This window comes from Fusarium musae, chromosome 6 (genome assembly GCF_019915245.1).
Source record: "Fusarium musae strain F31 chromosome 6, whole genome shotgun sequence".
Taxonomy (NCBI): domain Eukaryota; kingdom Fungi; phylum Ascomycota; class Sordariomycetes; order Hypocreales; family Nectriaceae; genus Fusarium; species Fusarium musae.
Window position 1 is genome coordinate 376,143 of NC_058392.1, and position 25,319 is coordinate 401,461.

The window sequence follows — 25,319 nt, forward strand, 5'->3', positions numbered from 1 at the left end:
GAAACGTTTATTTAGCTGCATGAGGCTATCACCTCCGTCCTTATGGGGCTGAATTCTTCAACGTCGACCCACAGTCCTCCGTGCCAAGGGAACGTGCTTGATCAACCCACTTCTGAAGGGCCTCGTCGTAAGGCTGGCCATTGAGAGTTGATCTTAATATTGGATCTAAGTTCTTAATTAAATATCGCCAGGCTCAATCCCCAAGCAAAGACTGGGCCGCTCGAATAGGGCCTTGTCCTTCGTACTTATTCAGAATGTCAGGTTTTTGTGCAACTACAGTTATTAAGAACTCCTTATATCCCCAAGGAACAAAATTTAAAGTGAGAATAAAGTTTAGTAATAATAAATTCATGACAGAAATATTGTACCGACTTAGAGATCCAAGGGTTGGTGGGGGTTGCAAGCAGTCTTGAGCGTCCCGGATCTTGCACGGCGCGTTGGGTTATCAGAAAATCACGTCTGAAGATAGAGGACTAGACGCAAGAACTTAAGAGGTAAGCAAATCGGCCCAAGATAACATAACGAAATTGGTCTAGAGGCTCAGATATGTACGCGGCCTTTATGCAACGCAAATATGGATATCCGTTGTGTGAACCAATCGAAACATACATCCAACCTTTTAGAATTTCAGCAATTCCAGTATTCGAAAACGCGATGAATTTAAGCAAATGTAAGGACGCCCCGGGATAAGATGCCCCTTAACTGACCAGGTAGAACTGGTTCTGCATCTCGCTCGCCTGTTGGTTCCAGCTAACCTATAGTCTTAGACCGCTTTAGCGGCATATAGTCACTTTTCCCCAACCGTCGTCCTTCTCCAGCAATCCGTCTTGTATCAGAAGAAGAATTCGGAGAACAAAAATATATTTTAGCTTAAATCCTTAAAGCTCCGCATCGCATCGCGAACCGCGAGCTGCATGATTGGTTAGGGATTGCTAGCAACTTGTACAACCTGTCTATTACTGTTTTGCGGGCTGGTCCTCCGGAGAAACCACAGGTATCAAACAAATGGCTGTAAGCAGGATTACATAGGTCCACAAACCGTGTAAACCGCGCGGGGAATCCTGAAGCCTGAGAAGCTTCACGAGTCCAGGCCAAGTAGCAGCTTCTGTCCATCCCATGAGCCCTTGAACAGGCAGACCTATGGCCAGCATTGCAGGGTGGATTACGAGAATTATAGGCAGAAGGCCGTCTAGACGTCAAATCACCTCACTACCCCAAAGTCGGTATAAATTTTCGAATTAGCTGCAGTCCGCCATTGGTTACCCTAAAATCTTAGACGCATATGTCCAGGGGCATCCGGGTAAATCGCGACCTAACACGTTGCTCGTCAATTGCTTGTGCTTATCAAAGCTCGCGGAATAACTTCCATGATAAGCAGTAAATCCATGCCGAGCAATAAATATCCCATCAACCGGCTCTTCAATGCTATAACCTCAATTGTGCCTGATTAGTATACCTTGTAAGTATGGTGTAGCCTGTCAGACCCTGCGCCCTAGGGCTGCAGAGCCAAGGGCTTGTAAATCTGGTTACAGTAATGATGGGCGGAATATCGCGGCGCAACACCACAAATCAAGCTTGCTCCGACTTGGCTACAACAAGGGTCCTCGGATTCTGTTCTCATCTTATCATTTATACGGCCATGCACTAATACACTTTTGACCGTATTTTTCTGCTTACTTTTTTATTTAGTCTCATCTCGCTGCCCTCTCTTTTCTTGCATTCTTGCCAACGAGGAATTGTGAACACCAGGTACGAGAACGAGCGACAAAACCATGCAGCTGTCTTACGGAATACTCGCTGCGTTGCTGAGCGCATCGTCGCTCGTTGCGGCCTCGCCGACTCAATCCGCTAGCAACCTCATGCTAGAGCTTAACGGCAAGGCAACCAGTGCGCTAGAGAATGCCCAGGCGCCAACCAGCCGCAAGAAGTGCACAGTCGCTAATGCCGACGTGCGCCGGGATTGGTAAGTTGACCTCCAGGATGCATTGAGCTGGGACTAACAACTGATACAGGAAGGTTCTTTCCAAGAAAGAGAGAAAGGCTTATATCAATGCCGTTCTATGTCTTCGAAAGAAACCCTCCAAAGGGGATCCCTCTTTCGCACCTGGTGCACGCACCAGATATGACGATTTTGTGGCGGTGCATATCAACCAGACTCGCAGCATCCATGCAACAGTTAGTTCTTCTCTTTGTTGAGTAATGATCAATAGCTGACAATTATTAAAGGGAAACTTCTTTACCTGGCATCGCTACTATACTTGGGCTTATGAAAAAGCTCTGCGAGATGAGTGCGGCTACAAGGGCACACAGCCAGTGAGTGAATCTTCTTAACTGCGGAACATAAGCTAATCGCTACTGGAGTACTGGAATTGGTTTGAAACCGGCGACTATGCTACTAACCCCCTCTTTGATGGCTCCGAAACCAGTATGAGCGGCGATGGCGAGTTCTTCAAGCACAACGGCTCTGTTTCTGGTCAAGGAGCTATTTATCTACCAAGCGGTAATGGAGGTGGCTGTATCAAGAAAGGTCCCTTCGCCGGCGCGACCGCTAACCTTGGACCTCCCTCTCCCGGTATGGACGGAATGGAGGCCACCGCTACGCCTCTCGAGTATAACCCTCGGTGTCTCCGTCGAGATCTCGGCCGCTACGCGATCGATAAGTGGATGACTCTTCCCAACTTGTACAATGTCACCCTTGGTGATGCTTCACACAGCATCCAGGTCATGCAGGATGAGTTTCAAGGCCGATTTCCAGATCTGTTCTTGGGCTTGCACGGCGCTGGTCATTTTGCTATTGGTGGTGACTCGTCTGACCTTTACTCTTCGTCTAACGAGCCTATTTTCTTCTTGCATCACGCTATGGTTGATCGTGTCTACTGGATATGGCAGGCTCTGCATCCTAAGCAGGCTCGGGATATTGCTGGTACTATCACTATCGGGAATAGACCTCCAAGTCGGGATGCTTTGAAGTCTGATCCTCTGAATATGGGGGTTAACGCAGCTGAGATCACCATCGATGATGCACTTGACACCTTGGGTGGATCTCCATTCTGTTATATCTATCTCTAAGGGTCAACAGAAAATATGACATTTCACTGCATTCTTCGTAGCAATGAAGTCCGCCTAATGCTCAAGCGACTCGTCCGTCAAGCAAGGACAGATCTAGACTAGTTCACGAGGTGACAAGAGTAGGCCAAGAACTTTATCATCCAGTGAGAACAAGACCCTTCTCAATAGAAGCACGCTAGAACCCCCAGACTCTCCATGGGGTTGGAGTAGAACATCTATCACGCGTCTCCACCCGTCAAACCCGCTCTAGCTTCTACCAGAATGACTTAGCCGACGCCTCAACATTCCTGACATATCGACTATTGACTCAAGTCAGGTCAAGGTCACGCCATTTAAGCGAGTGCTAGACCAACACAATTCTTTTGTTAGAGGCTAGAACAGAACCAGACCGTTGGGACAACTGATCTACTGAAGTTTATGATATATAAGAAAAATATGCCGAACTTCAGAATACAGACTATAGTAAGGTTTAGGTTTTAAAAGAGGCTTTAGCCCTTAGGCTATAAAGGTAAAGGATATTAATAAATATATATAGGTAATATACTTATTACCCTTATAATTACTTAAGGTTTTACTTTTAATTAAAAAACTAAATAATTTAATAATTAATTCTAAAGATATATAAATAAATAGCTATTACTTATTTATAAAAATAATTAAATTAAAATATATAAAATATATATAAAATAAGTTATTTATTAAAAATAAATTTATTAATTTAAAATATTATTTTTATAAGTTTTATTTATTTTATTTATAATACTTATAAAAATAATTATAAAAATTAAAGTTATTAAAAAAGGATTTTTTAATATAATTTAAAAATATTATTAAATAATAAAATAATAATAATTAATAAAATAAATTAAAATTAAGTTTAAGTATATTATATAATAGATTTATAGGAAAATATATATTTTTTTTATTTTTTTTAATAATAAGTTAAGTAATAAGTAATAATTATATTAATTAAAGAGTTATAAGTTAAGTAAGAAAAGTTAAATAGGCTAGTAATATTAAATAAAAAAGCTTATTTATTAAAGATTTAGTTATAATTAGAACTAGGTTTTTAGTTAAATAAAGCTTTATTAAATAAGTTATAAAGGTTTTAAATATAAAGCGGAATGTAGATAAGGTAGATTGAATAGGATACTTAATGGGCCTGATGAGGACTTTATTTTAACCTTTGCTTGCTTTGAGAGGTGGAATAGTCTTTGACGCCTGTTATTGAAAATGGTTTCATTCAAGAAAGTTCTGACGCTGCTGTCCATCGGCGCCGCGAGCGCGCTACCAGCGGCCGACAGCAATGGTCGACTTTCGGATTTGATGCTCGATAAGAGAGACCTCTTAGACTCAAGAGCAGGTTCGTAAACCTCTTGCATGACGGAACTCGACTAACAGCCAACCCTTTCTAGTCTGCAAGGCCAATGATCCTAACTACCAAGCCTTCAAGAAAAACAAAGCCAATGGTTCCGCGTTCTGCTCGAACTACATTCAAAGCACCGTGTCAACTACCATCACCCCCGTAGTTCGCAGTACCTCAACGAGAGTTACAGCCATCACGACTACTCGAATCGGTATAAAGACCATCCGAACGACCACTTTTCTCGTGACTGTCACTACTGCGACAAAGACCGATTTGACTACAGTAACTCTGACAAGCACTGCACTTGTTACTGATCTCACAACCAAGACGCTTACGAACACGGCGACGAGTAGAGTTACCAATACAAAGGCAGTTCAGGTGGCTGTGACGGATGTTGAGCAGGTGACTCAGAGGTTTACGACTGGGGTTACTACGACTGTTACTATCGATGCTGATGTTACGCTTACAACGGATGTGACCGACACTGCTACAGTTGATGCTCTGACGACAGTGTCTACCACAATTTCCACTTTGTAAGTACTTACCGAGCATTATCAGCAAGAAGGAGTTTACTAACAGATATTAAATTAGAGTTACGTGAGTTTTTACAACTATGACTTTGAAATATTAGATTTCACTAACAGTCGTGATAGAGCACCAACTCCTACGGTGTATGTTCCGGAAAGTAAGTTCTTCCCCCTTAGCAACATCACTGAGCCCGCACTGACGGTCCCCAAGCGGAGGTTCACTGCAAAGTCGTTGGTAATGCAGATGACACCAACTATTGGAGTGGAGGATCCGGTCGGTCAATCGGAAATCCCAGCTTTAGCGTATGCCGAGACTTTTGCTCGAGCGATTCGGAAGCCGTCAGCTTCGGTTTCAACTCGGTCGAGTGCGACTGCTATAATGGCACAGTGTAAGTTATAACTAGTACTGCGCATGACCTTCGCTTGTTTACAGGACTAACTTTGATAATAGGAGCGCTGCGGTTTCACCAGACGCTTCACCTCCCTGGACATTCTACGACATGCTATGTGGCTCCGCCAATCAGGTAAGTCTCAATATCGAGCTTCACATACACTACAAGCAATACTAACTCTCCTTGAGCCTTCGCCCTCTAAACGAGCCGTGAAGGCGGCTCAGGTTCAAATACCCGATTATTTACCTAGCAAAGCTCCTAGTGCCGTGAGCAGCGCGTGTTCATGCCTCGTCGCCAGTCCCTCTGCCCCCACGACCACCACCTTCACCGCCAAAGCCTCTAGGACCATCACAACTACCCAGACCAAAACGAATACCTTCTCTGTCAACAAGCTCAAGACCACGGTCTTTCTGGACCGAAAGACTAGCACATCTATCAGCTCTAGAAAGACCACGAAAACAGGTTCGCAGACAGTGACTCAAACGAATCGAAAGAGCTCCACAGTCACGAAACCTGTTACTGTCACGGTTACAAACTTCAACACTGTCTTGGTGACTAATACTAATGTTGTAGATGCTACGAACTACAATACGGTCTTTGTTACAAATGTTGATACAGTGGCTGAGACGGATTATAACACTGTTATTGTCACGAATGCGGAGGGTTTCACTGTTACCCAGTATTACACCACTGTGCAGACTGATGTGGCCACAAGTGTGATTACACCGGATGCATATACTACGACCAGTGGAACAACAACTATCTGGGGTTCTTAAACTCACTAGCACTTGGCATATATAACTATACTACGACAGAACAATCACTACCTCAGCTGTATTATTCTTTTTATGCACTTGATCATCAGTTCCCAAAAATGCTTTCATTTTCTAATTTCAGCACTTGTCTAAAATGGCAGCCAACGTAGGCAACAGAGTTGTGATCGTTGGTACGTACAAACAGCAATGCTTTAAAGCTCCAGACTAATCTCCAGTGTCAAGATCTGGCTTACCATTTAGAAAAGGCAGCCTCGAAACAACTGACAGCGACCATGGCTGCCGAACTCAAGAACATCGGTGACGGAATCACTATTACTGCTGTATATACCCTGGCTGTGCGGCCACCCGGCTCTCAAGCTTCAGGTCTCGTTACAACATAGAAGAGCGCATCGAAGGGGTGGCCAGTGTCATTAAGACAATAGGCATGAGCCAAACCGTATCTTTCGTGGATTGGAAGGAAGAAGCAATGCCTCGGTGATAAGAAAAGTCTCTCGGTCCTCAATATATTGTCCTGTTCTCTTGCTAATATATAACCGAGGCACAGGCTACCTAGATGTAACATCTAATTACTGTGCGTAAAGAGCTCCAATTTCTTGTATTTGATAAGGTAAACGGTTGATAAGTGCAACTGCGGGCATATCTGAAATCTGTGGCTTGCTGTACCCAGCTGAATTGTTGTCTACACCAGTAAATAAATATCTCTCAATACTGGCAATAGCGTCACCACTATTAATTGTTCCAGGCTTTTGAGGCTTTCACCAGCCATTTACCTCCAATCGATAACAAACGAAGGCCGTTTAGGGGCTACATTAAAGCACTATTTGCTGGAGAGGAGAGTTCAGGTAAAACATGGCGCTAGGCCCAGAAGCATCCAAACCAGAGGCGTCCAGACTAGCTTCACGCTATTGATCAAGAAACGTGCTAATTTGATGACTATTGAAGTACAGAACTAAACTAAATGTCCCGATTTGTATCTACACATGCTATAAGGTTTTCATGGCTCAGCTGAGCTTATAAGCGTATGCACCGCTCAGGTCTGTGTGCTGCTTGGCTTGTGGTTTGACGGCTTGAATACTTCTTCCAAGCAGACAGGATAACACAAGGTTACTCATTTCGTGTATATAAAGCGGCCATTCTTCTGACATTGACATCACAACTCAGCTCCTCTTCACCATCACTTCCCCTCAAAACACTGTCGCGTAAGTAAATCCTTCTACATTTACACACCCAAATATCTTACCTTCAAGTAGCAAAACTTCAAACAATGACCATCTTCGACGACATCGGCGATGCTTTTGGCAGCGCAGCCAAGGCTGTTAGCAGTACTATCATAAGCGAGGCCGACACGTCCCCCCGTAGGATTGCCGTTTCTCTCGTCAACAACACCCAGCAGACATTGACTTGGGTCGACTCTGGTGTCGATCACGGCACCCGCGATGACCACGCACCAGACACAATCGGGCCTCGTGATACTGGAAAGTGGAGTTTGAAGTCTGCCGGGTTTCAGACAGGATGTGAGGGCTGGATGAAATGGAGAATTGGTGATAACGGACCTATCGTCAGGCTGGATTATGATAACCCGTATGTCGGGTCTAATTCTTACTCTTGCAGCGTTGACTCAGCTAAGTATACTGTTGAGAGGGAGGGCGGGTCTGGTGATAATGCTACTGTTAAGTTTATCGTCAGCAACAAGTAGCTATGATTTCAAGGAAAGGCGCTTGCTATCTGTATCTAATCCTTTCTATCAATCTAATTCTTTTTGCCCTGGATCTTCACTTAAACGCTTCGATACAATCAATCTGACCAGTCGAACAAGTACGGTTTAGCGTCTTGAAAGTGTCACCATTTGGCTCCTGGTTGAGTTTGGTTGCTAAGCAAGCGAGTTGTCAAAGGCTAAGAAGCACTGTTCTTGTTAAACTACCTTGGCATTTAGATACATTATGAGTTAAACTTACCCAACTTTCCCCAGAGTTTCTTAAAATGATGCACAAATCAACTTTGGGGATCCTTTCCCAATGGCTATACTCCAACCACCTTCCCCACCACGAAGAGGAAGCTTTCTCCTCTTTTCTCCGCCTGAAGAGATCCCAGGCTCCTCCATTGTCACATCTCATGTTACATTGCCCAACCCGCTCGAATATCCGGGCAAAGTAAGCTCGATGTGTTTCGTGGAAGATTGGAAAGTATCTGCGGCCTCTCCTAGGTGGTATATTTATGGGCTGCCGTACGTACATCACTGGGCGACTGGAAAAATGGAAAGATTCGATTAAGGACAGCTAATCCATCTCTTACAGATGTTATGGATTCAGGAGCAAGATAACTTAAATATCATCAATAACGTCGAATACAGGCCCGGTAAACACAATCTCAAACCCCAAACCACTGCCACTGTCTTCCTTGTCTTCTACCAGATGCAAGCCAACGGATATGAGCCCAATTACACCAGATTCTGTCATTAGGACCGGTGGAACAACGACTCTATAGGGCTCCTGGAACAGCTCCTGATTATCTCCAACCTTGCTTTGCGTCACAGAAGCCTATATGTGTGTTCTCAATCGTTGTTTCTTGGCACGGCACAAGTTTGTGCAATGTGGTTGAGGCTGTGGGCTTTGATGCTAGTACTGACCAGTGGCTGAGTTCATATCATCGGAGCAATCTATAACACGCCACAAAACGAGTCAGTAAAAGAGGAGAAGGTCGTTGTCCCGATAAGCCGATAAAGGCGAAGAAATAGGGGGCCAAAAGCAGAGCATCGCCAGGTATCACTAAGAGTCTGCCGATGATTACGTGGAGTCTAGTAATGAGACCGAGGGGAGGAATGCAATCCTTCCAGAACATTCATCGAATATTCAAGAGACTTGGAAACGCATGAGCAGGCCGGAAACACTGTTTGTGATTTAAAAGTGCAAATGTAATTTTGTAGTGTTGCGCCTATCCTTGCTTTTATGGCGGCTAACAAGGGCTGAATCGCCAATCGATCTTGTTGAGGCTGAAGGCTGACCACCCACTTGTCATTTATTTTCAGCTGCCAGGTCCAGCCAGCCAATGACCGATACCATCAATTGTGCCAGCATCATATTATATTCAGAAAATTGACCAGATTGATGTATTGGGATTTCTTTACATACTATGGACCGAGCGCAGCTGATTGATCACAGTAATTGGACTAATTAACCTGTTTCGCATATTAGATGTACTCTGTGTGTTCATAAGGAACGACTTTTCAAGCGCGCAAGCACGTAACCGCCAGCCTGATGGCCTATCGTGACAAATTGTTTCAGCATGGTTGAAAAGACACAGGAGGATGAAATCAGGCTACCCAGCTACGTCCACTTCATGCACCTTGGCCCTTGATACATGGCCAGAGACATGCAGATAATGTCACTGGCATGTCCTCATTGACCCCCAGTCACACCCGGGGTCCCTGAAGGTCCACTCTGGATTCAGCTGCTACGCGCCGGAGAAGGCATAAAGCAACCTGAGTCATCCCAGGTGGCGGTGTTCTGCACACCTTGCGCTGCGCGTCAAACGGACATTTCTTTTTACCCCTGAACTAGCGACTTTGCACATTCGGCAGTTGGAGAGACTAAGCATAGTATACATAGCGAGATAAGACAGGTGAAAACTCATTGTCTGAATTACAAATGTGGTGGTTTCTCCCATGCTTAAACCATTCGACTGTTGAACAGACTATCCTCGCATTGTTCTCGACTCTGTTTAAATTTAGCATTGTTCTATCCCCCTTTTCTTCAGTAAGCCGGTCCTTACTGCTATCGAGAAAAACCTGATATTTCAATTCCTCATCTTATCTACCGGTCAAGACGCGTATCATTCCGCTAATTTCAACCGATACGATGCTATTCGTAGCAGTATCCTATCTCTTCACACTCCTTATCTGCACTCCACTTGCTTTGAGTTATAGTGACAAGGCGTGTTGCAATAGAGCCCGCGAGGAAAACGCCTTTGTCTCCCCCAACAATGGCAGCGCCGCTTCTATGGAAAACATCGTCTGCGGACAAGTCTACAACGAGTCGTCTCCCGCCGCACCAGACGCTTACGTTACGTACAACTTCTGCAAAAGCGAATGTGGCGGCTGGGGTGTCTCCAGCGTCGAGAACGCAGACCAGTGGGCTGGCCCAATTGTACAGTTTATCCTTCCGTCTGTCATCTTCAGCATGAACATCCCCAGAACGTTCGAATTCGTTTCATCTCAGTGGCTTGACATTCTAGTCTTGAGCAATCTACGTGGCTGGAAACGAGCTGTTTTGTCGCTGCTAATGACGTTTCCGGCACTGTGTTTTGTTGCAGCCGACACCATCCTCTGGGTTATGACTATCATGTGCATGGCAGGTCCGATGATGGTTGCCGGCCTGCATGAAGCACTGCTTGACTTCAAGATATTAAAGGCGTTGAAGAGAAGGACACATATTCCGGAGAGATTTGTTGGTGGGACAAGGGCGTCTGAAGAAATCCCTCTAGACCCTATGGGCAATAGCGTGATCGGAAATAATGTGGCAGGGCCGAATGATGACGAGGAGGGTATAGATGGCTTGAGGGACAAGGTGGAGCTCCTGGTAACCGTTCTGGCTGGTAACCTTCAACTCACGAACTTCGATCCCTGGCCGGACAACCTTGTGTTGATTTCTAAGGCGCTACTGGCTGCAGGGAGGCGCCGGTTCAATGCTATGACACCGCATCCTGTCCATACTCCTTCAGACCTACCTCTATCAGACAGATCACACATGCTACCCGAAGCGAAGCAGATCAGGACTATCCCAGCTTGTCCGAGCAGCTCAAGAGGCTCATGACGGCGCAGTCTGCTTTCGGTGCCATCGTCGGAGCAGCGGTCGTTTTCTATCTTGGTGCCTTTATCTACACCATCTTGGACTTGCTAGGCGATAAGAGCAACCAAGATGCCGCCATCTCCCTAGCTTTTGGTGTCGAATGGATGATCATCGTGCATGTCGCCATCGTCAACGGGTTCCTTCTTGCCAGCAACAACCCGAGTCCAGTCACCATGCTCATCGGGCGCCCTCTTTCGACTCGCAAGCCACTAAGAAGATCAGCATTCCCTCCCATCTACGACGGTATACTCCAGCCGGTGTTTATGTGGCGCCGGGGGGTTAATAAGATGGAGTGGCTCGAGAAGTCCAGAGCGTGGCAGCGTGGCGATCCAGAATTTATGAATGACGTCCGAATCAAGAAACGGGATTATCTAGGCTGGATCATACTGCCCACCATCATTCTCATTTCCCTTCCGCCGGCGGCAGGGGCCGTGGTAGCGTGGCAGACTCCCCCGCGGGGTTGGGGCTGCCGATCACTCAGCTTTGTCACGTATGCAGGCTTCCAGATGGTGCTTACTCCGTTATACTTCCTCATCACACGCAAGACGGGACCCAAGACTACATTACAGCGCGCTATCCACTGGCTCTGCGTTGTAGTGTTTGGCGTGACGGTTGTGCTAGCTCTCTTCACCAGCATCGCCACGACTCTCATGCAGATCATAGGAGTCTTTAGAAACTGCTTCTGTTATGTGAACAGCGGGATGTGGCTTGACCTGAATAACGCCATCGTTAATGTGGCTTCTGACACCAAGAACCGAAGAAACTCAAGCGATGGGTGGATTGTTATGGGCGGTGTTGCCACTGCCTTCATGGCTGTGTGTTCATTTTTCGGATGGTGGTTTCAGATGAACATCCGGGTCAGTTTTGAGGATGCGATCAAGGATATTGATAACTTGTTTTAAATCGAACGCATGGTAAGTTTGGGCTGCCTTTGATCTGAAGCGCCATTGACTGGGCGTACGTGGCGCCTTTATTGCTGGAAGAAATATTCCCGCTTATTAGCTGTTGAATTGGGGAGTTGGAACAAGCCTGATATGGTTAGAGGACAATAATTTTCAAACAGAAAGAGTTGTCATAAATTAAATCTTGAGCCTCTAGAAATAGAGCTATCACTATCAACTTCGCGCTCTTCAACTCCCTTACATCTTGTAGGTTCCCATCTGTCGAGGGCTGACCTTGTTATGGAACATGTGGTCAATCTCGTCATATCGTCGCCCCTTGAGCTCCGGAACATAAACCCAACTCCAGATAAAGCCAGTCAGGCCCAGACCACCAAAGATGAACCCAACCTTGCCCTTGAGATTACCCTCATCAGGATTGACCATGTACGGAATGGCAAAGTTCATAGCGAGCCCCATGACAGACTGTGTGGCAGTAGCGAGCGCCATTGTCTTGGCCTTGAGGCTGAGCGAGGCCGTCTCACCTAGAACGGCAAAAGCCATAGCTCCGACAGTGGCGAAGTAGACGTAGGCGTAGATGACTGTGCATGCGGCTTGCACCCACTTGGCAGCTGACGTAGGGACTACATCCATGATACCTATGAGGAACAGGAGGAGTGTCAGAGCTCCCATGCCGGAGAGGAAGATCTTACGGCGGCCGAAGGAGTTGACGACGAACCAACTGCAGATGTTGCCGAGAACACCGCATGCTGTGACGCCGACGCCGAGATCGAAGCTGCGAGAGGTCTCGAGACCAGCAAGTTGAAAGAAGTAGGTTGAGTAACCGAGAACAAAGATGATTCCAACAAAGTGTTGGCAGACAAAGACTCCCATGCTGATCATGGTTCGGATGAGGTCTGTTCCCTTGAAGCACTGGATCCATGATGCTTCCTCAGCAGAAGCAGTTTGTTCCTCAGCGATGGTTTCCTTGATAGTAGCCAGCTTGGCGTCAATGTCGACACCAGATCCAAAAAGCTGAATGAGTGACTTCTTGGCCTCCTCAATCTTACCCATTCGAACAAGATACCATGGGGTCTCAGGAGCGAATGGCAGACCAACAGCAAGGATAACAATGAAAATGCCCTGCGTAGCCAGCGCACCCCTCCAAGCCCAATGATCTGTCCTCTCGCCGAAAGCCTTAACCACACCATTCGACACCAACTGGCCGATAGCAATTCCAAGGTTAACGCCCGCAGTAGCAATACCACGAAGCACAACCGGTGCGATCTCAGACGTCGCCAACGGTGCAAGCGTCAGGAAGAAACCAAGTCCAAAGCCCATGAGGAGCTTGGACATGAGGAATGCGACTCTGGTGTTGGACATGCACTCTCCGATCGTACCGCCCGTTGAGAAGACAAGGCCGATGGCGAGGGAGTTCTTTCGGCCGACGTAGTCGCAGATCCAGGAGCACAAGAAGCCGCCGAAGAAGCCGCCGACGGAGGTGATGCAGTTGAAGGCTGTCTGCCAGTCGGCGGGGAGGATAGCTTCACCGTTTTCGACGTATCTAGGGCGGGTTAGTGATGGCGAGATGGAGGAGGATCAGCTGACGGGCGTACCCAAAGTCACGTCGGAAGGCGGCGACGGAGATCATGGCGCCGTTGATTTGAGCGTCGAAGCCCCTATAGCCAACAGTCAGTGGTTACAAGCCAGGAGATAGGATGGACGTCTCAATTACCAGCCTATAGCTGCGATTGCCCAGTAGAAGCACCACCAAACAACAGCGGGATGTTGTTTGAAGCATTGCTTGAGCGTCAACTCATGCTCAGCCTGACGATCTGTCTCGACAGCATGACTCTTGGCGTCAATGAACTCAGTCCCAGACACCTTGGCTTGGAGTTCAAGATCTGCTTTGGCGGTAGTATTCGACGTCTCCATGATTGAAGATAAGCAGTCAATAAGAATAAAGTGGAAACTGATGATGGATGCTGGTGATGACTGATAAAGATGGGGTCAACTGCCGAGTCTTATATACAGCTGCATAACCGTAGCATCATCAATAGTTTTCGGTTAAAGACATGCCGTGTTGTCAAGCGTGGCATGGCATGACAAGAAAAGAAGCACGAAAATCATGCGCTGAAAAAGAATTGGCTTTAGCTAACACGGTCTAGACCAGTCTGGGGTTTGTGGGGAGACCACGAAAATCTGGGGGATGATGAAAAAGCTGAGCTTACCCCAGTCTGGCTGATACGAGCGACGTTCCCCGATGAGAGCCCACTTTCCGGCGTCACGAGTCAAGAGGTATAAGGAGCGATATTCCCCGATGTAACATCCACATTCTCTTTCTTTCCTCCTCCACGTTCATCATGTCTCCGCAAACCTCAGAAATGTCAGCTGAAGCGGATCATCGGCCGGGGAAGAGACCTGCGCCAAGGGGCACGGCGTTTTATCCCCGCAAACGAGCTAACACGGCGTGTCAAGTGTGTCGGGCTAGGAAGACAAAGTGCGATAATCAGAAGCCGGCTTGTTCGTACTGCGTAAGTGTTGGAGCGACGTGCATTCAGTCGCCGGTTGATTTATCGGCATTTGACCCTGCGAGTCTCAAGATTTTGGAACGGTTGGATGAATTGGAGAAGTTGATTCGCGAGCCGAAGCCTGACACCACCAGTCAAGATGTTGTCCAGAATGAGGCAGAACTGTTACCCCAAGAGTCACCGTCACAGTTATCCGCAGAGAGTCTGAGCGACATCCCCCTACGAAGCATCCTCCCCGAGAAGATGGAAAGCCTCCTTCTCTGGTCCGTCCTCTCCCGCGACATGTCATCCCACACAACTCTCCACCCCGATCCTCCACAACCATCCCCATCCTATTCCCCGGGGTGCACATCCCTAGCCGACATAGCAGACCTTGACACCCAAGGCGTAAAAGCGCTTCTTGACAATTTCTTCGATCACGTGCACTGCAAGAACCCCATCCTCGAAGAAGCAGCCGCCCGAAAAGTGGTTCTCAACGTAGTCATCGACGGGATCGATTGGTCGCCTGGATCATGTCTAACACTCATTATCTGCGCGCTGGGAAAGATTGCAACGCCGCTGGATGCGAGTTTCCATCTGAGGGCTGATTCAACGGCTTATTTGGAGGCGCAGGCGCTGTTTCAGGCGGCGCAGAAGAGGATTGGCACGTTGATGGCGAGATCGGATATCATTGGGGCGCAGTGCTTCTTTCTGTCGGGGGTGTTTTTAATGAGTACATTTAGACCCTTTGAAGCATGGCGGTATTTCTCGCAGGCGTTGGGGATGTGTCAGACGTTGCCGTTCCTGCAGAGAGCACAGTCGCTTAGTGCAATGGATGGGGAAGATTTAGCGAGACCGGAATTGGGCGAGACGCAGCAAGAGGCTGTATACTGGTCTGCTTGGAAGTCTGAGAGAGAATTACGGGGAGAATTATCTCTTCCAGACTTTAGCATGCCGTATTCTTCAAGCGTGCTATATCCGCCATTCTTTCCCACGCCTCCTCATCCCTTGGAGTCTACCAAGACCACGGCATCAAGTCGCCAGCACACAGCGTGGCTATTCTACCTATCCGAAATAAGCCTTCGCAGACTCTCCAGCAGAACATGCAACGAGATTCTCCAACTTCACCGCGCATCAAGTTCAAATCTCGATTTCCTCAAGCAACTCTCCCTCCTCATACCAGCCTACGAAACCCAAGCCAACGAATGGGCCGAAAGTCTCCCTCCGGAACTCTCCATCGCTTCAGCACCAATCGACGACAACGTATGCTGCTTTGTCCTCCGCGGACACTTAGTAAACTTCTTTGAACGTCTCTATTGGCCTTTTGTGATGGCTCATCTGGCTGCCTTGGAACGCGGTGTAACTACACCAATTCCCGGACGGCAATTTGTAGAAAAGGGCTTGGAGTATCATGTTCTTAACGTCGAAATCAACGAAGCGGGGTTTTTACATCGTCATCATGGGACGTGGCTCATGATCAGAGCGTTAGTACGTTCCGCGACGGTGTTGCTTGCAGCGCGGCTCTTGGGATCGGGAATGCCTGCGGGGTGGATGGATGCATGTGAGAGGATTATGCATGTTTTGAGGGCTTGGGAAGATGATGTCCCGGGATTATCGAACCATCGGAATTTCTTGGAGGAGGTTTTGCATGGGCTGAGTGCTAATTGATGTTTAACATATGATGTACACTATAACTTGGTTAAGGCGTTCTTCTTCCCCGTGTCTGGCGTGTGATAGTCTTGGAGAATTATGGGGATTCCAAGGGAATGGTTCGTAGTGGTGTCGTGGCGGATCCTATCGGGGAGTGTCGCTCGTAAGACAACACTCCACTTTGAGGGTATGGACTATTTAGGTGAAGCCTGCAATGACTTTTGGAATCAAGTAGACATCACTGGTCACGATTCAGATTGGCTCCTTTATTCCTTATCCAGTTTCCTCTTTCTTCACAGCACCAACATCTCATAATCACTACCATGGTCGCAACAGCAGATAGCTCCGGCTCCTACGAGGCCATACCCAAAACCAGCCCTCAAAAACCATCAACATGTAAAATGCTTCATACAGAGGGCAGTCGCATCGTCGACCCCTCCGGCAACACCGTCATTCTCAAGGGCGCTGCCATCGGCGGCATGCTCAACATGGAGAACTTCATCACCGGCTACGCAGGCCACGAACACCAACACAGACAACAAATGGCTGAAGTCATGGGTGAAGAAAAAGCAAACTTCTTCTTTGACAGACTTTTATACCATTTCTTCACAGACTCTGATGCCGCTTACTTTGCGTCGTTGGGCCTGAACTGTATCCGCATCCCATTCAATTATCGTCATTTTATCGATGATATGGATCCTGATAACTTGAAGAAATCTGGATTTGATTGGCTAGATCGCTGTGTGGATATTTGTGGGAGACATAACCTCTACGCTGTCCTTGATCTACATGCCGTTCCTGGGGGTCAGAACCAAGATTGGCATAGTGATTCTGGACTTTCACGGGCAGCGTTCTGGGACTTTAAGGACCATCAAGACAGAGCTATCCAACTATGGAAAGCTCTCGCAGCTCACTACAAGGGTAACCCTGTCATCGCAGGCTACAACCTCCTCAACGAACCCGCCGACGAAACCAAGACCTCATCCGGCCACTACGGCGCCAAGCTCATAAAATGGTACGAACGCACCGAGAAGGAAGTCCGTGCCATCGATCCCGATCACATGATCTTTATCGACGGAAACACCTACGCAATGGACTTCCGCGCCTTTCCGGAAAACCCTCTTCCCAACGCTGTGTACGCCTGTCACGATTACAGCCTCTACGGGTTTCCTCTTCCGGAGCAGTACGAGGGTACAGATGAGCAGAATACTAAGCTGAGGAATAGCTTTGAGCGAAAGGTGCAGTTCATGAGGGAGAAGAACGTGCCGATTTGGAATGGAGAATTTGGCCCTGTTTATCAGAATGAGTATAAGGAGGGTGATGATGCTATCAAGACCAACGCCAAGCGCTTTAACTTGCTACAAGAGCAGTTGGCGATTTACAGAGAAACAGACGTTAGCTGGTCTATTTGGCTGTACAAAGACGTCGGCTATCAAGGCATGGTTCACGTCGATCCCGAGTCCCCCTACATGCGCCTCATCGCGCCCTTCATCGCCAAGAAACAACGTTTGGGTCTTGATTTCTGGGGCGTTGTGAACAAAGACGGCGTCAAACATCTTTACGAACCATTTCTCCAAGGGTTAAAGGAGGAAGTGCTGGAGAAGTACAGAGACACGAAATATCCCAAGATTTGGACTTTTGAAAGGCAGTTCGAGCGGGTTATTAGGGAGTGTTTGATGAGTGAGTATGTGGGATGGGAGTTGGCGGAGCTGTTTAGGGATAAGAGTAAAGAGGAGTTGGAGGAACTTGCGAGTAGTTTTTCGTTTGAGAAGTGTATTAAGAGGGATACGCTTGTGGGAATCTTGAGTCATGATTCGATGATTTCGGGTGCGAAGAAGTAGAACACTCAGGTACCGAGATAATATTTTGGCCGTTTTGTTGGTAGAGCTTAGTGAACAGGTTCATATCACATTGGATACATACTGCCTGCTGTTTTGATATAAGCCTCTCATGTCATCGCGCATCTAGACTCCTTGATCCATAGCATCCACCCCATCAGCCAAGTCCTCGCAACTCAACACAAAGCCCCAGCCTCCTTCACAGTTATACTCAGTGCACTTCTTGGCAAACTCAGGACTCGTTGTTGCACAAGCATCACTGAGCATTAAACAATCCCAGCCCTTAGTGTAAGCGTCTCGAATAGTCTCAGAGACGCACTGATCCGTATTCTCCCCCGCAAACAGCAACGTTGCAACGCCTCGCTTACGTAGTGTGTCTTCAATACCAGTTCCTCCCCAGAAACCAGAAAGTCGATTCTTGTTGATGAACATGTCTTGTGGTTCTGCGATTCGCTTCAGACTGTGATGTAACTCGGTGTTCCACTGATCTCGCATCATGACTCTACCCGCGTCGATGAGTGTTCCGTCTTCACACTTGACTTTTCCGATCTCAGCTCCGATACCTCCCAGGAATGTGGGTTTGACAAAGTTCTTATCGAGAGGAAAGTCGAATCCCCTTGCGATGCTCGGAGGCATGTCGTCTAGGTCGCTGTCTTTAATGCCCCAGCCCAGCCACACAACTGGTATGCCAGCCCTGCGACACACAGGAATGACCTGTTTGACGAGTTTGTTGACGATCTCTAGGCCAGGGCTTTTGGGAGGACGGCCGAGAAGGGGCGACAAGAAATAGTTCTGCATGTCAACGACGACAAGAGCAGTTTTTGCAGGGTCGATGGTGGCTTTCTCAGCGCGTGTGTTCAGAGTGATTCGGGGGTAGATCGGTGGTGAATCTGGAGCTGGTGGATGGGTAAGATCGAAGCCATCTTTCTTGGTCCAGAGCCAGAAGTTGTTTTTACCGCCGATAATCTTGACTCTCATGATGATGAATTGAGCGTGAGTGGTGTGAGATGAGAGAGATTAAGAATTGTTTGAGGTAGCTGTGGAAGGAGGGGAAGGGCAAAGATGTGGCTGCGGTGAATCAGAGCCTATTTGAACAAAGCCTGACGTCAGAGTTTACAGTACAAAGAAACAAGGAGGCCAATCCTAATGGTTTCTATTCCTTAGGGAAATTCGTGAAAGGATGAACCGTTTTTGCAAAGAGTAATTCTCAAGCCTCAAGTGAAGCAATGTCCTTTGCCAAGGTCCCTAGGCACAATGACAAGGCGGAGTATATTCAATGTTCACTGAGCGATACGTAACATACTTTCGAACACTCCTCTCTCACCAGTATCTAATATCTAGACTCTTCATACTTATCGACCGTATTTCTAACACATTTCTAACTTCCAATCATTATATCTTTACGCATATCTATTTCATTATAGATATCATACCATACGCCACCAATCATGTGTACAGAGGTTGTTCACACATGGGAGTGCATAGTATGTAGCAAGGACTTCAAATCAAGAAGAGACTACACGATGTGCAAAGTTGGGAGAAAGGAGAATAAATGGGGTGCTTGCAAGAAGTACAACGTCCAGCATGAATATTGGAAGGATAAGTGCGGTGCTTGTGCAAAGAAGAAGTAAAGGCAGCAGAAAGAGTTTCGTTGAAAAGGAAATTGCACTTATAATGTGATCAATATTGGACTTATGCTTTTCGTTTTCCAGCCAGACATATCGAAGTAGGTCCATTGAAACCATGATCCCGCCTGATCAGAGAGCAGTCCACGAAGTGTGACACCAACTCTTGTCCTTATACATAGATATTCACGGCTGTACAACATCATTCTGGTATATAAGCCCTCGCTTTCAGCGTAGTACACTGCAAACATCCCAACAACGTCCACAACTACCCGTCTATAAATCGAGAAACATACAGCAGACATCAACCATGTGTATCCAAGAAGTAAACAACTATGAATGCCCCAAATGCGGGAGAGATCACAGGGCTGACAGAGATTACAAAATGTGCAGTACGGGTCGCCGCAAGAACAAATGGGGCGCATGCGGGAAGTCAACCGTGGAGCGACATAATTATAAGGAGACTTGCCCGGCTTGTATTGCGAAAGCGAGGAAGTCAAGCTAACCACTATGAGTGCTATCAAAGATGCATTCCGAGCTTGAGAGGAGAGGCTGGACAATGTTTTTAATTGACAAATAAAACTTTTCTATATATGCAATGTAATTAGTTTGTACATGAATTATCTATATCGCCAGCACGCAGCTAGGGATCCAGCAGCTTCCGGGATACCTGATCCACAGTCTTGGTTTCGTGTATGTTCCATGTGGCATGGATCCCTTCGGCAGTCTGTAAGATCTTCCGATTGACAGACCCGGTGATAGGGCCACCTCACACTATTGCTGTCTTCTCTCCTCGTCGAGGACTGGTCTTGGTTCAGCAGGAGCTTTCTTCTGTAGGCTGACCCAGATAGCTGAACCAATGATCAAAGCACTGCCAATGAAACTGGTGATTGGAGGTGTAGTTCCCCAGACAATTCGCTCGATAATGAGCGCGAAGACCATCTGGACGTACTGTCACCAAGTTAGCAATGCTGCGAATGTGTTGGCAAGCAGGACTTACGATTAGATTGGTGGCTCGACCAGCCTTCTCCCTCTGAAGACCCTCGGTGAGGAGGAGCTGGAGCAAAAAGCCTGAGATGCCGATCGAGAGGAGTAAACACCTAATCATATGAGGTATGGACAGAGATTAGGGATAGGGTTGCATACCATTCAGCCACAGTCTTTGGGATCTCGAATTGAAGATCAGGGTGAATCATGATGATGAGGAACGAGCTGACAGTGGCAAGGACAGCGAAGTAATTGACACTGACAAGCGAATGGGCCCGCTTTCCGATCACGCGAATAGTCGCATACGCCGTCGCCGCTGCAAAGGAACCGAAGATGGCACAGAGAATAGCGATGGTGCGTTCTTGCGGTGTCGCCTTTACCGGTGGTAAAATACCACCATCAGTAGTGAAGTCCGAGTCAACAGCGCGAGACTCCAACTCCGATAATGTTCGCCAGCTTTCGGGGAAGAGGAAGGCCGGGCGGGCGACGAAGAGGACGCCTGCGAAGGCGATAAACCCAGCAGTGGCTTCTTTGACAGTGAATGGTTCCTAGATACTAGGTCAGCTGAGATCGTGGTCAAAGATCAAGGCTGTACTTACGCGTAGAGCAACCCATGCAATAAACGCAGTAAGAGTCGGGACAAGGAAAGTAATAACCGTCGCATCAGAAATATCAAGATACGACAGCGAATCTGAACCAACACATTAGCAAAACCCCTCCCCATCAACAAACCACGTATCCTTACAGTAAAGTCCAAAAAGCCCAGCTGAGCCCGCAAACCCCCTCAGCACCAACAAACCCCTAACCTCCTTCGGCCCCAGCGGAAAATTCGGCACGTTTTTACACCACATGTACACAGAGCCAATCAGCGCTGTAGCCAGCATTCTCACAAAAATGATCTGCAAAGCGTGAAACTTTGTTTCAAAACCTGTTTCGAGAAGTCGCGTTGTCATGGACATCTGAGCTTGTTAGTGTAACCGTTTCATCGACGGGAGTGGCGTGCCTACTATTGAAGCGAATAGTTGGGCGACTAGGACATAGAATAGGCCGATGTTTCGGGAGTAGAAGTCTTGAAGTTTTGTTAAGATTGTTGAGTCGGAGTCTGAGCTTGTTTCGGAGGATGTATCGGAGGAGTCTGAGGTGTTGGCGGCTGGGGCCAGTAGAGATGAAGCCTCTGACTCTCCATGTTGATTGGCCAGCGTTTCGCTCTGAGAATGAGACATGTTTAGATCCTTTTGATAATAAACTGTGAAAACAAGTCTACGGCCAGCGCAGTTAATAGTCCCCTGCAATTAAGTCGGGTTAAATTCACAGCCTGTGTGACAGAAGCATAACGAAGAGAACTGAAGGATTTTCTCCATTTGGTCTCGTGAGCGAGTGGCGCTGAGCCAACTAAATACTCAACTGAGATTGGACAGCGACGGTCCCACGAAAGGGGGGTTTCCACCAATCGCGGCTATGATCGCTACGTGAAACTCGGGTCATTAATTCTTCCGTTGTCTTGGCCATCCTTAATCTTGGTCGTGAGAACTTCAATTCGCCTTTTTCAATAGGTAATGCTGCAGTTACAGTCTCATGTCTGATGGACCTTGATATCGATTCACGCGTTGGGAACGCAGAGCTTCTCTCGCAAAGCCGGAATGATTAGCAAGTGATGATCTCGCCTACCCTGCATGAACAGATTTTTGAATCTACTCTCGCCTTTCATAGTTCAACTTGGGGAGTTGCATTAGACAATATTTTATCTTTTAAGTCTAGTTAAAACTGCATTCTTTTTATTTACTTGTCTTGAATTTCTCGGCGTCGATGCCATATCATTATTGGGTTGGGGGGAAAAAAGGTTTTCACAAGACTATCAAAACGATTGAAACTATTTATCACTGAATCAAATTAAACTGTCAACATCAACATTGCTCCTCCAATAAAACTCAACATCAGCGTCAAAGAACCCCTCTCAATAGAGCCACTGTTGCCATTCGATCCTCCACTCCCCGCCGTAGCTGTCACGGTAGTAGTACTCTCCCCAGTGCCGGCCGGTCCATTCGTCGGCCGATCTTGCGCCGAGGCTCCCTCCTCAGAACTCGTTGTCTCAGCCGGCGTAAATGACAAAACACACTCAGCATCGAGAGCCAAAGTATCGCCCACATCGTTAGTAACTTCCATCTCAGGACACGAGAACGTCGCATCTTCGCCTTGCACCGTGACAGTCTTTGTGCCAGTTTCGGTCTCGGTCTCGGTCTCCCATTCCGTTGTTGTATAAATGGTATAAGGTGTGCACGATAATTGTCTGGCCAAAAGATTGTTGACGGGGGCTGGTGCTGTTGCGACATCGCGACGAAGACGAGCAGCGCTATCGTCTGTGGTGGTAGCTTCCGGGGGTTCGTAGTGTAGGGTGCATCCCTCATCTAGCTCAAGTGTCGCACCCTCGTCGTTGGTTGCCGTCATGGGCACACAAGTAAACTCAGGAGCGTTGCCGGTGTCAGGCTCGATGTCAGTTGTAACTCGCACAGTCTTCATCTTGGTCGTTGTAACTGTGTCGGTCGACTTGATCGTCGAAGTGGCAGCAGGACAGGGCTTGCAGTACCCGTCAGAGCCACAGTAGCCAATTGACTTACAGCACTCCTTTTCACAGCACGTAGTACCCTTCAAGCACGAGCCATTCTTGCAACACCTTTGAGTCGAGGGGTTGGCACAGAAGCCAGTTGAACAGCAGTCACTGGACTTTGGACACGCCCAAACAGTCCCAGTTCCAGTACAGCAAGTCGTTGTTTTGGGGTTATAACACTTGCTGTTTCCGCAGCGCTTCTGACCAGACGGACAGCATCCACCACCTGGCATGCAGTCATATCCCTTGGGACAATTCCTGCCGACACCACCACAGCAAACTGACGTGTCAGGATTATAGCATCCTGACGAACCACATTTGGACTCGCCTCTGCTGCAGCATCCTCCATTGACACAAGTCTGACTTTTCAGACATGCTGTACCGCTACTGCAGCATATTTGGGATGATGGGTCGTAACAGCGGCCGGAACCGCATTCTTTGGCGTTGCCGCGACAGCAGCCGCTGGAGATACAGGTGCTGCCTGAAGGACAGCATCCGAGACCGCTCGAGCATGGGTCTGATATCTTGTCAACGACGATGTATCAAGAAATGCTGGGGGTTAACGTACAGTAACCTGCGTCGGCACATTGTTGTTGCCTGGGCTGTAGGCCAAAGGCTTGTGGTTCTGCGATTCCTCCGATCCACTCTGTAAAGTCAGAGAGAGAGTCGGGGAGTACGATGTCTTTCAGTTTGGCGTCGGCCAGTGATGCCATGTTAGGCAGCTCGTCTAACTGAAATTTGTCGTGGAAGATCTGATGACCACTCGCCGCACCTCTACCTACCCAAAGGGCAAGGGGCGCAATCTCATAGAACCGCATGCTGTGTAAAGTCTGATTCAAACGTGAGGAAAAGAACAAACGTTAGTCAAGCCTGGAAGCCCCTCCCGACAGCAAGGCTGGCCAGTGGCGCTCAGCACTCATTTATAACTCGCTGCCAACGCATTACCCCTCTTCTGATGTCTCCCTGTGGTGCGATGATCGAGGATCGCCCCTGGGCGTCAACCTTGCCAAGAATAATCAGGCTGAGAAATAAAGAGATTGCAGCCTCTATCTTGCTGCCCTGCGCAATGCCATACCGAAAGTGAACAGAAGCTGGGGCGGACAATTAACCTTATGTGACTGGAATGTCCGGGCGTGCATTAGCCGTTGTGAATAGCGCTTTGTGGCGTCCGTAGCCTGCACTTCGATGTTGATCAGGCAGAATATCCCATCATGTCATCAAGGCCAGGCTGCGTTCTTTTGTACTATGAGCCCTTGCTACTTAACCTTAAAATTATTTCTATTTAAATTGTGTATCAGTGAGGAGAAAGCTGGGGTTTTGCTTCGCGTTCTCCAGACAATCCTGACAATTCACTGATTGTTTGATGATCGCTGACGCTGATCCTCAGCCGCACGATGCACGAGCCCCAACAGGTAAAGTCACAAACAGGGGACTACACCAAGCTTGAAGCTTTAGGTTATAGTGCTTACGCCCGATTACAGTTGTCGGTCGGATTAAAGGTCCGCAGGATCAACAATTCGTCCAATTCTTACAACAGTACCGCGTGATTGACTTGATTTGCACTAGGCTGGCAATCAGATAATGAATTTTCCACCTGTAAAATAACGAAATACTATGGATGTGCATCAGAAAATGGTAGGAGTTAGTTGTCGATGCTGCATCAGAGCATTTTCGGATATCGGTGATGCGAGCTGGGGTAAGACCTTGGGACAGGACCCTGGCCGTTGGAAGTGATGTGTCACAGGCACCAGTGACATGTTTCTTGACTTGCAGGGCCATCATGTCGATCAGGAGGCAGGGGATGGAGAAATCGCGCAATGGATTCCACATCTGGCCTTGAAGGCAGGTCAGCATATCTGAGCCAATGAAAGAGATGCTGACTGTATTTTCTTTATTGTGCAAACAATAAGACACAGGTTTGTCACACACACAGACAGCTTGTATGCAATGTAATTCTACTGTCCCTCGACATTTGTCTCGAAAAGTGTCAGCGCATACAGTGCCGCCATGGTGTACTGCATCAAGTATGCAATTATTCATATAAAACCTCCTTCAGAAGATACATTTGAGTCTAATGACAAGTAAGGATTTAGCTGCCGGTGGTAGTGGCGGCATTGGCGGAGGCGTCGGAGCCAACGTCAAGCCATAAGCCTGTCGGGAGGTTTTAACTGATAGCAGGTAGGCCATATATAAGCATCAGATACTGAGTTATAGTATTGGATATGAGGCTACGACCAGAGCACTACAACTAA

The 25,319-nt window shown here is 47.5% G+C and overlaps 9 protein-coding genes across 9 annotated transcripts; 5 read left to right on the top strand and 4 right to left on the bottom strand.

Moving 5' to 3' along the window:
• Positions 1-1,772: 1,772 nt before the first annotated feature.
• On the top strand, positions 1,773-3,069 carry J7337_007985 (uncharacterized protein; the record flags this gene model as incomplete). The annotated part of the gene is made up of 4 exons (XM_044825612.1): positions 1,773-1,963; positions 2,013-2,175; positions 2,227-2,313; positions 2,362-3,069. The coding sequence occupies 4 exons, from the start codon at positions 1,773-1,775 to the stop codon at positions 3,067-3,069; spliced, it is 1,149 nt and encodes a 382-aa protein (XP_044678529.1).
• A 1,233-nt stretch (positions 3,070-4,302) lies between these two features.
• Positions 4,303-6,130, top strand: J7337_007986 (uncharacterized protein; the record flags this gene model as incomplete). The annotated part of the gene is made up of 6 exons (XM_044825613.1): positions 4,303-4,432; positions 4,485-4,968; positions 5,080-5,120; positions 5,153-5,351; positions 5,414-5,486; positions 5,543-6,130. The coding sequence occupies 6 exons, from the start codon at positions 4,303-4,305 to the stop codon at positions 6,128-6,130; spliced, it is 1,515 nt and encodes a 504-aa protein (XP_044678530.1).
• A 1,264-nt stretch (positions 6,131-7,394) lies between these two features.
• J7337_007987 (uncharacterized protein) lies at positions 7,395-7,826 on the top strand (the record flags this gene model as incomplete). The annotated part of the gene is made up of 1 exon (XM_044825614.1): positions 7,395-7,826. The coding sequence occupies one exon, from the start codon at positions 7,395-7,397 to the stop codon at positions 7,824-7,826; it is 432 nt and encodes a 143-aa protein (XP_044678531.1).
• A 2,158-nt stretch (positions 7,827-9,984) lies between these two features.
• J7337_007988 (uncharacterized protein) lies at positions 9,985-11,876 on the top strand (the record flags this gene model as incomplete). The annotated part of the gene is made up of 2 exons (XM_044825615.1): positions 9,985-10,805; positions 10,862-11,876. 2 exons carry the CDS (start codon positions 9,985-9,987, stop codon positions 11,874-11,876), a joined length of 1,836 nt encoding a protein of 611 aa, XP_044678532.1.
• Positions 11,877-12,113: 237 nt separating this feature from the next.
• Positions 12,114-13,787, bottom strand: J7337_007989 (uncharacterized protein; the record flags this gene model as incomplete). Its single annotated transcript, XM_044825616.1, has 3 exons — positions 12,114-13,416; positions 13,469-13,531; positions 13,588-13,787. 3 exons carry the CDS (start codon positions 13,785-13,787, stop codon positions 12,114-12,116), a joined length of 1,566 nt encoding a protein of 521 aa, XP_044678533.1.
• A 2,548-nt stretch (positions 13,788-16,335) lies between these two features.
• J7337_007990 (uncharacterized protein) lies at positions 16,336-17,853 on the top strand (the record flags this gene model as incomplete). Its single annotated transcript, XM_044825617.1, has 1 exon — positions 16,336-17,853. The coding sequence occupies one exon, from the start codon at positions 16,336-16,338 to the stop codon at positions 17,851-17,853; it is 1,518 nt and encodes a 505-aa protein (XP_044678534.1).
• Positions 17,854-17,976: 123 nt separating this feature from the next.
• J7337_007991 (uncharacterized protein) lies at positions 17,977-18,828 on the bottom strand (the record flags this gene model as incomplete). The annotated part of the gene is made up of 1 exon (XM_044825618.1): positions 17,977-18,828. One exon carries the CDS (start codon positions 18,826-18,828, stop codon positions 17,977-17,979), a length of 852 nt encoding a protein of 283 aa, XP_044678535.1.
• Positions 18,829-20,249: 1,421 nt separating this feature from the next.
• J7337_007992 (uncharacterized protein) lies at positions 20,250-21,685 on the bottom strand (the record flags this gene model as incomplete). Its single annotated transcript, XM_044825619.1, has 6 exons — positions 20,250-20,426; positions 20,476-20,575; positions 20,622-21,010; positions 21,062-21,153; positions 21,262-21,361; positions 21,470-21,685. The coding sequence occupies 6 exons, from the start codon at positions 21,683-21,685 to the stop codon at positions 20,250-20,252; spliced, it is 1,074 nt and encodes a 357-aa protein (XP_044678536.1).
• Positions 21,686-22,352: 667 nt separating this feature from the next.
• Positions 22,353-22,979, bottom strand: J7337_007993 (uncharacterized protein; the record flags this gene model as incomplete). Its single annotated transcript, XM_044825620.1, has 1 exon — positions 22,353-22,979. One exon carries the CDS (start codon positions 22,977-22,979, stop codon positions 22,353-22,355), a length of 627 nt encoding a protein of 208 aa, XP_044678537.1.
• Positions 22,980-25,319: the final 2,340 nt, after the last annotated feature.